This window comes from Pelecanus crispus, chromosome 9 (genome assembly GCF_030463565.1).
Source record: "Pelecanus crispus isolate bPelCri1 chromosome 9, bPelCri1.pri, whole genome shotgun sequence".
NCBI classification, from domain to species: Eukaryota; Metazoa; Chordata; class Aves; order Pelecaniformes; family Pelecanidae; genus Pelecanus; species Pelecanus crispus.
The window spans coordinates 11,065,869-11,080,173 of NC_134651.1; the positions used below are offsets into that span (position 1 = coordinate 11,065,869).

Here is a 14,305-nt window from a genome sequence, read left to right on the forward strand (position 1 = left end):
GGTAACTGTTCTGAACTAACTCACTCATTGGGGTCCCAGGTCTGTCTGAATGGGCTTTACCTTGATGGGGGCTAAAGTATAAAGAGACACCAGTGTTCTTTCTTCCTGCTCCTCCCAACTCAGTTTCCAGTGAGGAAGGTTCAGTGATAAAGAAAACATTTACATGAAAGAGTTATTACCTGCATCTGCTTTTCTCCTCCCCTGAGAGCAATTATGAACTATTTGAAAAGGGCTGTTCTTGAATGCAGTATTTCTGGTATATCACCACCAGCAACCCTAGCAATGGAAGTACCTGTGCAGGCCACACTGCAGTGTTACACTACAAGTCATTAACTATTCTCAGACCTTTTCTAGGTAATGGTGGTAACCCAACCACCATTAGTCAATTTATGCTAGGGTATGCCTCATGGATGTTTGCTGTGCAGCTAAACGTCCATAGTAATAACAAAGACAAGATTTTGGCAACTGTGCCAAGAAAAAAAAAATGCTTACATATTTTTATTTTCTTTGAATCTTTATAAAGCAGGAATATAATGCCACAGATAATTTTTTATGGAAAGTGGTCAAATTTCCTCTAGGTCAGATTTCCTCAGAGAAGTACATTATAATTATGAATGATGAGAAAATGAAAGATTTTAGATGGTAGTTTTCACTATTAGGGAATTTTCCTTTTTGTTAGAACTAAAGGAGCACTGTTTGCTGGGGAGGTTTGCTCCATTCACATTATCTGAGGGACTTGGAATTTTGAGCCTTTCAGTTACAGTGGAGTCTGAGATAGCTGGGATCAAGAGGCAGGTTGGAAAACTTGTCTAAATCATTGTTTTCAGTGCTTCTCCTCCCTAGAAATTGTATGCTTTTTCCACTTCTCCGTGTGCCGTTTTCATTGTACAACTGTCATTGGCCCTGCAACTATTAAGCCAGGAACATCTTTCTCTGAGGTCATGTAAGAGAATTTTCTGCCATGGAGCTGCATGGAAATAAAGCCAAAATTTTTGGAAGAACAAGTTTGGGGGTTCCTGGGCATGGTTTTGACTGTGTAGGGTGATCTGGAAAACCCAAAGTTTCTGGCATCTCCTTTAGACTTGAGCTAGTGAAGGGAATACCTTCACCAGTGCTGAAGGATTGAGGGTTGCTTTGGGATAGCTCAAGAAAGTTTGCACTGGGACATGTGAGAGAATCCTGCTGATTTAGAACTGGAATGCAATAGACAGCTCCTGTTACTTGGAATGGAAAGTACTTTCCCAATATTCTTGTCTTGTTGCAGTGATGTCTGTAATAGTGATGATAGAGATGAAGAGTGTGTCCTGGAGGAGGAGGGTGATGTGGTCTATCATGGGGAGGAGGATGGTGGTGATATGGTCCATGAGGAGGGGGAGGACAGTGTGGTCCATGATGGGGACCAAGAGGAGGATTATGTGGTTCATGAAGGGGAGGAGGAGGAGATGGGAGATGAAGTAATTCCTCTTGGGAAGAAGAAGGATGATGTGGTTCGTCATGGGGAGGAGGAATGGAAGGGGGATGATATGATTCCTGATGGGGAGGAGGGTGGTGATGTGGTCCACTGTGGGGAGGAGGTGGAGGACAATGGTGTGCAGGGTGAAGGTGGTGATGTGGTCCCCTGTGGGGGGAAGAAGGAGGAGCAGGTCCTTCATGTCTGTCTTGATGTTCTTCATTGAAACTATGGTTATGCTCAGGGTCTTCAGGTCTGGATTGAGAAGCGGGTGGATATCCATGCCTGTGATGATGCCTGTGACCAAAATGATGATGGGGATGGGGATCTCTGTGGCTGTCCCAGAGTTGAATATCTGCATCTTTGCCCATAGTCATACTGCTGTTTGTAAAAACACCAGGGGAAGAAATATTAAGTGAGATGTTAATAGGACAGAAGCAAGTGGTGAGAGAGAGAGGTGGGAGTTAGTAGGTTTGCATTTACAGTTCTGATGATCTGTAAGGAAAAAGAAACTGTGGGGTTTTTTTCAAGATAGAAGAGAAGGAGTAGATGATAAAATGCCAAATTACTGAAAATCATCTGGAAATACTACACCATAATAAAATGAAATTATATAACCAACTGAGAAAAATTTGTGATGGATCAAAACAAAATTAAACCCACACTGGAGTAGCTGTTGTAATATAAACTGGAATACCAAATATGATAAAGATCATCTCCCCTCTTCTTGCTTTCTAAAATTCCTTTGAGCTTGTGTGCCAATCTCTATTCGCTTTAACTAAGGAATGTGATTGGACTGAGAGAAGACACCCTTGGAGGGAGTAAGTAGAGACAGCTCAATTCTAATTCATCCTCTGATTGACCTAGCAGTCAAAAGCCAGTCTGTCCTGACATGCTGCATCACACCCAGGCAGTAGTAAAGGGACATAAACCATCGTTGCAATCATCTGTCAGACTGGACTAAGTGAGGTTGCTGTAGCCTGCATGAGGATATAGCCAGAGACATTTCAGTAAGTGAGTACGTACCCAGGGATGGTAGATTTCACAGCTTATATCTGTTCCATCAGGTTCGTCTGGATTACTGATAATTTGTGCCTTCCAGAATCCCACATGCTAAGCAAAAGGGGGAAAAAAAAATGCACACCTGTGTTCTTGTGATAGAGTTAATAGAAGCTACTGAAAGCTCAACATTTTAAAAGTTAGGCTAGTTCTTTCAATACCTAAGTATGTTTACATAACTTTGCTAGATCCTCAGCTTTCTGAACAGTGATACTTGCCAGTGAGTAATAATGATTAAAATATATGCCAGTTTTGAGTGTTCTTGACTGTGAAGACCACTTTGCCATGTGCGCGTCTGGAGGGCTACTACTCTCCATCTTAATTCTCTTTTGATGTCTGTAAAAAATTGGTCAGCTACTGTTGACTCCAAAATTAATACCCTGTGGGTGACTTATTTTTATTCCTTTTTTAATGTCTTTGCTTGTCAAACATCTGTTCAGACTGGGCTATTCTGAAATTTTGCTCAAAGTCCTCAAAAACAGACAATGTGTAGCTATGCTGTTTCAGACAAAGTTCAAGGCAGAGCTTTCTTCCATATTTATTTTTTGAAAACTAATTTTTTGTAATCTTTTAGCATTACTTCCCTTAGCCTCCTGTTTGCTGTGACTTTGACCTGCTGTCCAGTCGTTGCATGTGGAATTGCTCATGTGAAGGAGCACAGAACTTGGGTAAGGGGTTCTGTGTATGCTCTCTGTAGTGGATGCTTTATCGTGATGTATATTTAGTAGCCTATTATGATCAATGATTACAAATGTTAATAGCATTTTACACACACACACACACGCACACACACACAGAGTGGTGACAGCATTGAGAACACAATTCAAAACGTCTAGCTGTCTGGCTCGTGCTTCATTCTAGTGAACTTTTGGCTCTGCTACCAGTTCATTCACAACCTTTTCCAGTCTTCTGGAGTATAAAGACCCAGAGAAGAAAATGGATGTAGATAAAACAAAAGTTCTACATGTTTTATTTTTTCCATATTTTTATTTCATTCCTTCAGTTTCATTTCTGGGGAATAATTTATTCTGAAATTATGATCTTGCCTAGTTGTTTCTTTGGTGTAGACTATTATTGTAATGGGAAGGTGGGGTGAGGAGAGTACTTTGATAGTAATCTGCAGACAAGCCTGAATTCTTCCACTCTCCATTCCCCTGCAGCAGAGGGGAAAAAAGTAACCCTGGGCTCACTGGGATGACATAATACATGTATTTTTTTCAAGATCTATGACTTGCGTTAGCGTAAAATTTTTTATGAAAATAGCGTGAATGATTTACTAGGGAATGGCCACAATTTGAATGTGAAAGCCAGATCCAAACTGAAAAGCTCAGCTCTAGGTTGGTAATATGCCGGACTCCAGTTACATTTAGATTTGAGAGTTCAGATTGGCTCCTTATAGAATAGAAAGGAGCAGCTGTAAAATTAGGATCTAGACTTAGACATGCTGTTTTTTTAATTTTGAGTTTGGGTACATGCTTATAGGAGACACTTGGAAATATTGTGGGAAGATCTTCCCGGTGCCACCCATGGTACCAGTTCTCATTCTAAGACTTTACTTACAGCGTGCCAGTCATCCAGAAAATCACATTCCAATGCCTGATCTGCTTGTTGTGTGGATTTGGCGCAGTTGGTCTCTTTTATAGAGAATCCTAAAATGTGACCTTCACAGGAGGCCGTCTGAAATCAAGAGATCAAACAAGTGGTAGCTAGATGTATTTAAAGTCCTGTAATTTTAAAAGCAACCGTACTTCATATTGTTGTCAAAACCCTGTCTAGCTCATGCTTTTATTACCTATGCTGTTCAAGTATTCATACATATACACGTATTCAGTAAGGAAAATAGATTAGGTAATTTATACCTTACCTGCCTTACACCTGTATGAGTTCCAGGCATGGTTGCTTTATTTCTTTGTCTAGCATGTGTATGTTATAGAACCTGTTACTTTTACAGCCTGTGTTTTTAGGAAGTAGCGTCCTTAGAGTCGTCTCCCTAAATTGAACTGCTGCTCCTGTGAAAATAGAGAGATCTACTGGATGGCAACCAGCCCTTTCCAGTGATGGGAGCGCATAGTACTACAGTGCTGATGTTAACCTGGGATGAAATTCTGCCAGTTACTGTGAGATTGTTGCTTTCTCTGTTGTCAGTGGCATTATTCATAGAGAAAGCATTACTCCATAAGAACATGGGAGAAGGCATTTGTGATCCTATTAAAATCCATAAAGAGGTGTTTCATTTTAATTTCCAGTTGTAGTAGTAGTTTGTTTCAAGCCTGTGTTGAAGATGTCCATAGCATGTGTGTGCACACAAGTTTCACTAGTTCAACTAAATTGGTTAAAAGTGGATGCACATACTTTATGGTATTTTTTTTATCATAATTCATATTTTCTAAGTGTTATTCAGTCCGTTAAAATCCAGTGGTACAATGTAAACTATTACTGTAGCGAAAGATGGCAAAGTGTGAAGACAAAGCATTTAGGGAGAAATCCATGACAAGCAATAGTTCTGATCCTAGAAGGGTTTGATTTCTGGTCCCATGGTTTTGGAGCTGCTCACAAAATTTTGTCATTTATAAGTAAGGACAAAATGCCACTTACCATCTTTAAAATTTTTTAAACTTTGTCCATGTCAAAGTAGTTTGTGTGTTTACCCTCACTGTTCAATTTCTCCAGAGCCTTGGCAGCAATATTCTTATGTTGCTCGGTGATTTCTAAGACTTCAACTTTCACAGGACAATCTTTGCACTCTAATAAATGGCGGAACTGTGAAAGCAGAGAATTTACTAACATTGCAATAGATATTAATACTCTTGGGAGTGTGCATGTGCCTTTAATATGAACTCACAATGAGAAACTGAAATGCAAGCATTTCCTTGGAAGTGAAATACCTATCCCTCACTCCACAAATACAGATTTGTCCTGTAATGTGAAAAAACCCCAAACCTGTGAAAATGAATGTTCTTATAAATCTTTCAGCTCCACCTTAGAATCCTACCACCCCAAATGGGCATTCTTTCCAAGTTTTCTTTTCTTCTGATATTCATTATTATGTTTTGGTGGACTGGAATGGTGATATCATCTGTCATTAATAAAGTCTGCTTTAGAAGGGTAGGGTAACCTTAATTCTATTACTCATTCTTAACATTCCATTTGAATTATCTAAAATATGAATTGCAAGCAGATGAATGAATCTGTTACGGTTACCATACACTGGTAGTGCATAGACTTGTAATTTGGTACTAAGGCTGGTTTGAGGTATGCATTGGCTTACAACAGTGGTTATTTTACCTGGACTTAATGTACAGTTAAATCCATATAGTTGAGGTTTCTTCAGCAGCTGGCTTGTATATGTGATAATCTTACATTGCCCAAAGTCCTGAGAGGAAAAAGAAGATGTGATTATGATGTTATTTTCACTGGGTTTAATTGGATGTAGGTGATTATAGAAATTATGCCTCCTTTTAATGTACAGTACTTCTAAGAATAACAGATGTGGTCATTAATGGAATGAATGATCTGGTACCACTCAAAATCTGTGTTCAGATAAAATGGGATCTCCCTCTACAAGAGTCTTTATTTTAATTCTCAGTTTGCACGACTGAGTAGACAATAGAAAACTAAACCAGCTTCTCGGTCATTCTAATACTTATTTACAGTAAGATAATACTAGCTAGCAGGGGAAGTTAGGATGCCAGAGATACTCAAGGTTACATAAATCTTTATAAAAAAGTGGATGGAACTTTTCTTCCATTCCTTTTCCCCGTCTTAATAAAAAAAGTAAATGCCGCCTCCTCTCCTCTCCTCTCCTCTCCTCTCCTCTCCTCTCCTCTCCTCTCCTCTCCTCTCCTCTCCTCTCCTCTCCTCTCCTCTCCTCTCCTCTCCTCTCCTCTCCTCTCCGCCTTGCTGGTTTGTCCTGTGCAGTAGTATCACCACTCTTCTATTTAAATAAAGTCTTGGACTGGTAGTTCTCATCCCAGACTGCATCATTGGACTGCAACAATAAAGGGCAAGTATTGCTACATATCATGTGTGTACTGACACTACCAATATTTCACATTGTCATGCCGCAAATACTATGACAGAAAACTGACAAAATATAACACTGGTATTTCTGGCTAGTATACTAGGAACATGCTTAAAAAATAATTTCTGGTGCCCTTTAGTTGTCAGCAAATTCTTAAAACATCAGTGCTGCTACCAGCAGTGGAATGCGGAGTATAGCTCCTTTGAGACAAGTAGTTAAATACAGCTACACTCATTTGAGGAGTCAACCCTTTTCCAAACCTTCAGCTTATGTTTAACAACTCTAGAATTCAATAGATTTTATTTTATAGTGAGCCATATTAAAGCCTAGTCTTCACTTAGAGATTTTGTTACACAGAAATTTCTGGGCAGTCCAGATGAAGATCAAGTTAATGCATTACTGACATTTGATTCTGCCTGGGTGCCATTAACTGCCATGGAATAGGTGTCACTGTACTCACAAGACTCCCAGTGTCTTCTGGATAGTACAGAGCATTCAGTTTCCAGCACATCCAAAGTTAAGTAGAGGACTGATGAATTTCCCTGGAAGAGAAGTGCAGGTAAAAAAGAGTTTGTATACAAGAAGTTTGGTCTGAAAGAAACTTTCTTTGAAGTAGATATGTTTAATCTTTAATGTAGCTTTCCCAGTTCCCTATTAAGGTTTTTCTGAGCTGACAAGCATAGAAAGGATTAAGCTGGAAGGGACCTTTGGAGGTCATCTTGTCCAGCCACTTGCTCAAGGCAAAGCTAACTTCAAAGTTAGATTCAGCTGAATTCTATATATCACCAAGACAGATGTTCCACAACCTTTCTGGGCCATTCCAGTACTTAATCACTTTCTCCATGATTTTGTTTTTGGCCTTACATCTAGTCAGAATTCTCCCTCCTGCAGCTTAGAACTGTTGCCTCATATCCTTTTGTTGAGAACCTGTGAGAAGAGTCTGTTGTTAACCTGGCATCCATCAAGTAGGGAAAAAGCCAATGTTAAAAAGTTGCCATTCCCTCTTTCTGACTTTCACATAGAACATATTGATCTATTAGGAAATCAGTTGTCTAGGCAGCCAATTATATAGCTACATCCATTTCAAATGACCTTAGTGACCAGATACTCTTTCAGAACTTTGCTTCCTGCTCAGTTTATTCAGGGAGTGCTGCAACAAAGCTGTAATAATCCCTACAAAGTCAGGAGCCTTACCTCTGAAATTCTTCTGCTATGTTCTGTCTCCTGAGCAAATAGGATGGAGAATCAGAATTTGAATTTGGCTGCCAGTGTAAAGGGATGTGATGTTCAGCATTATCTGTGGTCCACAGAAGCAGTTTTGTATTTTTCTGCAGGACAATGAATCTCAATTTACATTTGGAATAGATTATTTGAACTTCATGCAACCCCAATATGGACATTCAGAATGAACACAGATGTATTTTATTTTGTCATTTAGATAAAATGATGCAAAGCCCGTCACTGTGAATAAGTGTCCTCAGGTTTTATGAAATTTCATCCATTCAGATTCCTTTTTCAGAGTGTTTCTGTATAGACAAGACCTTGAGAAAGAATTACTGCAGTCTAGTGTAATATTTTTATTAGTAAGAGTCCACCAGTGTCATGTTAAACACTAGTTTTGCAGTATGCGTATGTCTTAGCATTGTCTCTGTTTTTAAAATAGGGGCTAGGTGATTTGCACAAAGACACATGTTATTCAATGGCAGAATCAGGAAAAGAATATAGCTGTCCTGGACACCCATCCTGCCCACTAGCCACTTTCTCTGCTTAGGGGTAGTTAGTATTTCTATTTTATTTTATAAATCCCAGTAATTTCAAGCTGCTAGTCAACATATTAGTAAAATGCAGACAGAGAAGAGGACAGAGCTGGTGAGAAAGACTATTTTTTTCTGATTTGTATTTATGGAGTTGCACTGAATGGAAAGGTAAGATAGTCTTTTGTAAAATGTGCTATTCACTAGGAGCCCTCTAAAACTGAAATGACTAAATACATTTACTTTGTCATCCAAACTTGTGAAATGCTTAAGAAGACAATTCATCCCTGGCAAATACTTACTTTCTTTAGCAGGATGCATTTGGATTCAATAAAGCCTAAAGCAGAGCTTGGGTGAAATTAAGTGTCTACATCCAAATAGGCAGTAGAAAATTCCTCTGTTTGTCTGCTGGATAGCTCTTGGAAAAAAATATCTTAAAACAGCCTTCTTGGTAGTTTTAAAAGTGTCTTGGGCACCAGAGTTCTGCACTGCACAAGCCCAGAACCGTTCTAGTGTGAATAGTTGAGCATCTTACACTTCTAGAATGCCCATGTAAACCCAGTAGAGATCTGGTTGCTAGGAATTGCTCAGTTTAAGTTTCTAAGGCAGCTGATGTGATAGATTTGATGCATGCTATTGCATGGAGATAATCAAAATAATGTTCTGGTCCTTTCTTTTTTTTAATATTATTTTTTTAACATCATCTTGGCAGTGGAGCCAACATAACTTCTTGCACCATAGTGTACATGATCAGCATGCAGGAGACCACACACAGTGGCCTTGGCTCTGAGAAGGTACAGAGACCTTACAGGGAGAATTGTTTAGCAGTAAGACAGATAGAAGGGTCTTTTCTGTTCTTGTAGACTGTGTGACAGCTGAAGCTCTGGCCCTGGACTGCAAAGACAGCAAAATTCATTAAGGGTACAAAGTAAAACATAAGCATGGTAGTCTAGTGATTATAGCATTCATCTGGAAGTGTGAATCCTCAGCTCTGGTCCCTATTCCAAGTTATGGTTCTATAGCTTATATAGTCAATAACTGGTTAAAATGTAGAAACACTGAGATATTTCTTTTTGGAAACAGCTATGTTTTTTCTCATCTACCCACTGAATTTTGCCTGTCTTGCTGTGCAGTGGCTCTACTTCACAGGGGTGGCACACACTTATCTGCATGGCAGCAGCATTCTTCAAGGACAGGAGACTTGAGGGTTTAAATCTCTTAATGCTGAAGAAGACTGGTTGCTTCCTAGATGAGCCCTTTAACTACCTGGCTATTGCATAAAACCCAATAGTATCACTTGCCACATCCTTGTCTTTGAAAAGCAAAACAATCCATCAGGTTTTTTGAATGTATACCTGAAGACCCATAGGAATCTGGGCTTTGGGTCACTTTCTGAGCTTTTTCTTGTCCTAAAAGGCAGTCTTAAGCAGTTCCATCAAAAACTAGCCTGTTTTTTCAGTTGCCATACTGAGATGTGTAATACACTTCTTAAACAGTGCATGTGTGCCTGGAGTTTCATAGCCAAGCAGCTAAAAGGTAGCCAGGTGCATTAGTAAATCTGCATGTCCCTGGTCTCTTTTATCTACTAGTTAAAGAAATTTTGTATTCTTTTGCTTTTTCTGCTATTGATTTGCTTTGGCATTTAGGCAATCATTGAGAAAGGCTTAGGTATCCTCTCTAGGAAACAGAAATAGAAATAGGAAGGAAATAGGAAATGACTGATACGGATTCTCTATCCAGCCCTTCCTCTGTTTTGCTGAGTGGTATTTTCATCTCCTTTGGCTTCCTCTACCTTCTTCCCTTCCCTCCAGTCATCCAGCTATTTCCAAAATTAAGATAATAACAAAATACCTATCTTGCAGGATACATTGATCTAATTAACCTTAGACATTCACAGAATAAGAAACCATCCTAATACAAATTTTCAACATAGCAACTGAGACCTGACAACAGACAGGACAGATTAATTTCTTGTGTTGTAGAAAGCTGTTCAGAGCAACTCTTACGCTAACATCCTGTCGGCCAAGAGAATAGAGGGCGTTCAGCATTGTTCAAAAATAAGCTTACGTACAATGTCATGCACAAATGAATACTGAGTGTAAATCAGAGTTGATTCATTGAATTACATCAACATTTCTCTGTTAAAAGCAGTAAACATAAGCTTTTAATGACCTGGCTCATTATTTTAAAATCACAGTCTTGTGTAAATCAGCCTTTAAATTGATACTTACTATATGTAGTTCTTGTACATCAGCAATGTGGAATAAACCAAAAACATAGCCATCTCTGCAATGTCCGTTGACCAAATCCAGGGCCATTCCTGCATCTGTTTCAGTGGTATTACAGTCTGCAGATGTAATGCTTGTTCTGTTTTGGGCATTAGAGCACTGCAGTAGCGTTAGAAAAAAAGCGGAAGCTAGAAGCAGCATTTTGTTTGTGGTGTTAGGTCACTTCTGCCCATGCTCTGATAAAACCAGTATTCTGCTTTTAAATTAGAGTAGCCCACCTCAGTTATAAATGAATACTAAAAGGGCATGGTTTTATATAAATTTAAGTGTTGTGTCACAGGGCCATTACCTTGACCCTAGATTAATGTTTGCAAACAGCAAGTAAATTATTATATAGGATTGAGCAGATTTTGAGGAAAGTAAGCCTTATAGTACTCTCTGGATTACGCTTGTGATTCTTTAAGCAGGCATTGTGCAATAGTGGTTTACTATGAAAAATACTTAGCTTCTAACAGTATGCTGCTGAGCCTGGCATTAAGAAGGTCCAGTTTATGTATGCAGGTATTACACAATCTTGGTTTTCTGTTTACTGTAAAAACAGTTGAACTGAAAATATGCTGAAATATTTGTGGTCAAATGATGGCTATATCTATATCCCCGTTTTTACAGATCCTTACCTAGCAGAGAACTAGTGAAAGGGAAACAAGGAGGCCACTCAGATTTGGAAAAGGGATGTAGCTCAAGGTGCACTTGCAAGCTGGTGGTACATAGCTTCTGTGTGAGTACCTGCTACTCTTCCAGCTCCAGAAAATTTATAACAGGCTTCTATCAACATTACATCATTTCAGACTGGTACACAGAATGGGACTGACTGGCTTAATACTGATGTAATCTAGGCATGGCATGAAGTGACATAAAGCTGCCTTGGCATTCTCAATCTGAGCAGTTTTGTGTGCTCTTTGGCTGTAGTAGCCTCCATAGACTTCTTTAGAGAGTTGCTGGTAATTTTTTTGTATTTATTAAAATAATTCAGTACATACTAAGATTCATACCTTTCACAGGACATGCCGATATCCTCTGCTGAGCAGAAAGGAGAAGATGTTGTCTCATTGTATTCAAAATCTTTTATTCAGGATAGTTTAAGACATTCTTAAAAGGCAGTAATTGCTTGCCAGGGAGTGGCTGAAGCCTGAATACGAAATTCAAACTCTGAATAAGAAAATGCAAAAATTCAATGTGAGTCCAAAATGACAAGGTCAGATTCAGATGAGAAATTTCCCAAATCCTGGTTGGGGTGAAGGGTTGGATCAGCTTCTCATAGAAAAAGGTGCTAGATATATAATGGACTTGGGTTTATATGTTTGACTTTGAAGTTTTTCTTTGACTTATTTTTGTGAGAAACATTGGGAAATATAATGGGTAACCACCCTTAACCCGTACCTCATTTAATTCTTATTAAAAAAAAAAATCCAACATTTAGCATGTCTGGTGTCTAAGAAAACACATTCTAAAATGCATAGAGCTGAAGCAGTGGCTTTCTTTTATAGTTACTTCAGGACACATTTAGCAGTTCTCTGGTAGTAGATAAGCTAAATGGAGAATCTTACAATATGAGAACCGGGGGCACTCAAAACTAGTGTGAATCAGTTTTAAAAGGATAAAAATAGTCCTCATGCAATGGGTAGTGAACTTTTGGAACTTGTTGCTGCAGAAAGATGTGGAGGTAGACAGTATCAGCAGTGTCAAAAATGGCTTAGAAAAGTTCATGGACAGCAAGTCCTTAAGTGGATACTAGAAGGACTAAGCAGATATGTGCTCTTTTAAATCCCTAGTACAATGATTCTGGGTACTGGAAAAGTACAAGGGGAATGGTTTGCAGAAAGGGGCAGGTCATATATTTCTCCTAACCATAGCTGTCTTTTGCCACTGTGAGAGATGAATGCTGGGCTGGATGAACCAGTGCTCTGATGCAGTAGGGCATTTCTTTTGTTTATGTTTTTAGAAAGTTTCATTATAAGAATTCAGAATTTCTTCTGGAACATTGAAGAAAAAGTGGTGAAATAAATGTTGTGTAAATAATCAAAGACATTTGAAATACATCTCATCAGTTAAAAATAATATTCACATCATTGCTGTGCTCCAAATCACACCCCCATTCATTACTTACAATACTGTTTAATTTTTCAAATGGGCAGTCATATTGAAGAAAGGCATCAGATTAGGTAATTTATAACATAATTCCCTTAGTTGTCTATTGTTTGCAGATTGTTTGTTCTTTTTTTCTCCTTTTGTTCTGTGCTGTTCACTGTGACACTGATCATTTTCTTGACAGTGGCTTATGTATTTTTTATGTATGAAATAGAAACACTATGAATAAACAGTAGAAAATGTACAATTCCTGCAAAATTGACTGCAGAAGTAAAAGTAAGATTCTGTTCCCACTGTAGAGAGTTTTGTCCTTGATTTCTTTGGAAAAGAAAGATTGGACTCTATTATTTAAGTACAGCACGGACAAGCACCCCAGGCACAGTCAGAGCAGGTAATTAAATATTGGTTGTACTTGAGTCAGTATAATGTATTTTTATCATTTCTTATCCAGTTTGATATCTTTTTTAATACTTATTTTGCTTTTATATTTGTTGCTTGTAAGTGTTGTGTGTTGTTTTAATGAAGCTATTTCTATAAAGAAATCGCTGGCAGGAATAGGAATATTTATCCAAACATGTCATTTCTCCTCACTAGCTTATCAAAAGCTTGTTTATCTCTTATGACTTCTACTAAGGCTTGACTTGCAACAGTAAGAGGTGATCCACATTCAAACTTTAAGGAGTTGGTAATAAACATTCATCCTAAAGCTCTCTCCAGACATTGTGGAGAACACACCAAAAAGCAGCTTATCTGCCACACTTGAAAAACAGGGTATCAAATGCTTAATAAATAGGACTTTAGTCTAGGGGGAAAAGAAAAAGAGAGCTGACAAATAAAGGAGATAATATTCAATAACCAATTACTCCTTTCCTAAAGTATAGCCATAACTATTTACAGATATCTCTGATTTCTTGGGAGGACAACTGCTACGCTAGCTGACTGTTCTCTACCTTCTGCAGCAGCACTTCACTCACAGGCTGGGATTATCAAATCGCACAGCTCAGTCAATTAGGCAGGTAGCAAGACGTTATCCATCTTGTAGCCTGTGCTGCTCTGCAGCTGCTGTTGTGCCTGCTCCTAAGCAAGAGTACAGCTAACAAAGACACATGTGGCTCCAGTTGCTTATAGGAGAATTCTTTGCTGACTTATCTTTACTTTTTTTTAGTCTGTGGTGCCTCATAGCTTCAGAGCAGGATGGTCTGATTTTACACCTTGATGTGGGGAAAAAAAAAAAGTTTTGCTGTTTTTGGGTTAGCTTCGGATTTAACAGAAATGCCCCAAGTATGATGGAAAAATATGTAAATGCGTCATGTCTTCATTCATGTCTCATTTTTATCTGCTGGGTGTAAACAGGTTACCCTCTGATGCAAATGCAATGTTAGATAAATTTGCTTCAATTATGGTCTTCAAAGCAGCAGCTGCAGCTATAGCTTCCCCTCCCTGCCAGCTTATTTTTCTTCACCAGTCACCAGTTTTTTATCAAACTTTTAGAAGCTTCATCACCTTGTCTATCAAATTTCATTCAAACAGACCTTAAGTGCAAAAGCTATTTGGAGGAGACCAACTGTCAGGTGAGCAGGTTGACAATGTAGTTACAAAACTCTCGTTGCTTAGCAGGCCTCAAGAACAAATACAGGGAATAAAA

General features: G+C 38.7%; 1 protein-coding gene across 1 annotated transcript; it reads right to left on the bottom strand.

Annotated features, from left to right (window-relative positions):
* Window positions 1-880: 880 nt before the first annotated feature.
* LOC104029862 (histidine-rich glycoprotein) lies at window positions 881-10,713 on the bottom strand. The gene is given in 10 exon segments (XM_075716834.1): window positions 881-967; window positions 1,642-1,773; window positions 1,775-1,831; window positions 2,477-2,563; window positions 4,070-4,186; window positions 5,105-5,261; window positions 5,263-5,269; window positions 5,795-5,882; window positions 6,965-7,072; window positions 10,516-10,713. Coding segments are annotated over 10 exon segments (1,038 nt in total).
* Between the last annotated feature and the right edge of the window lie 3,592 nt (window positions 10,714-14,305).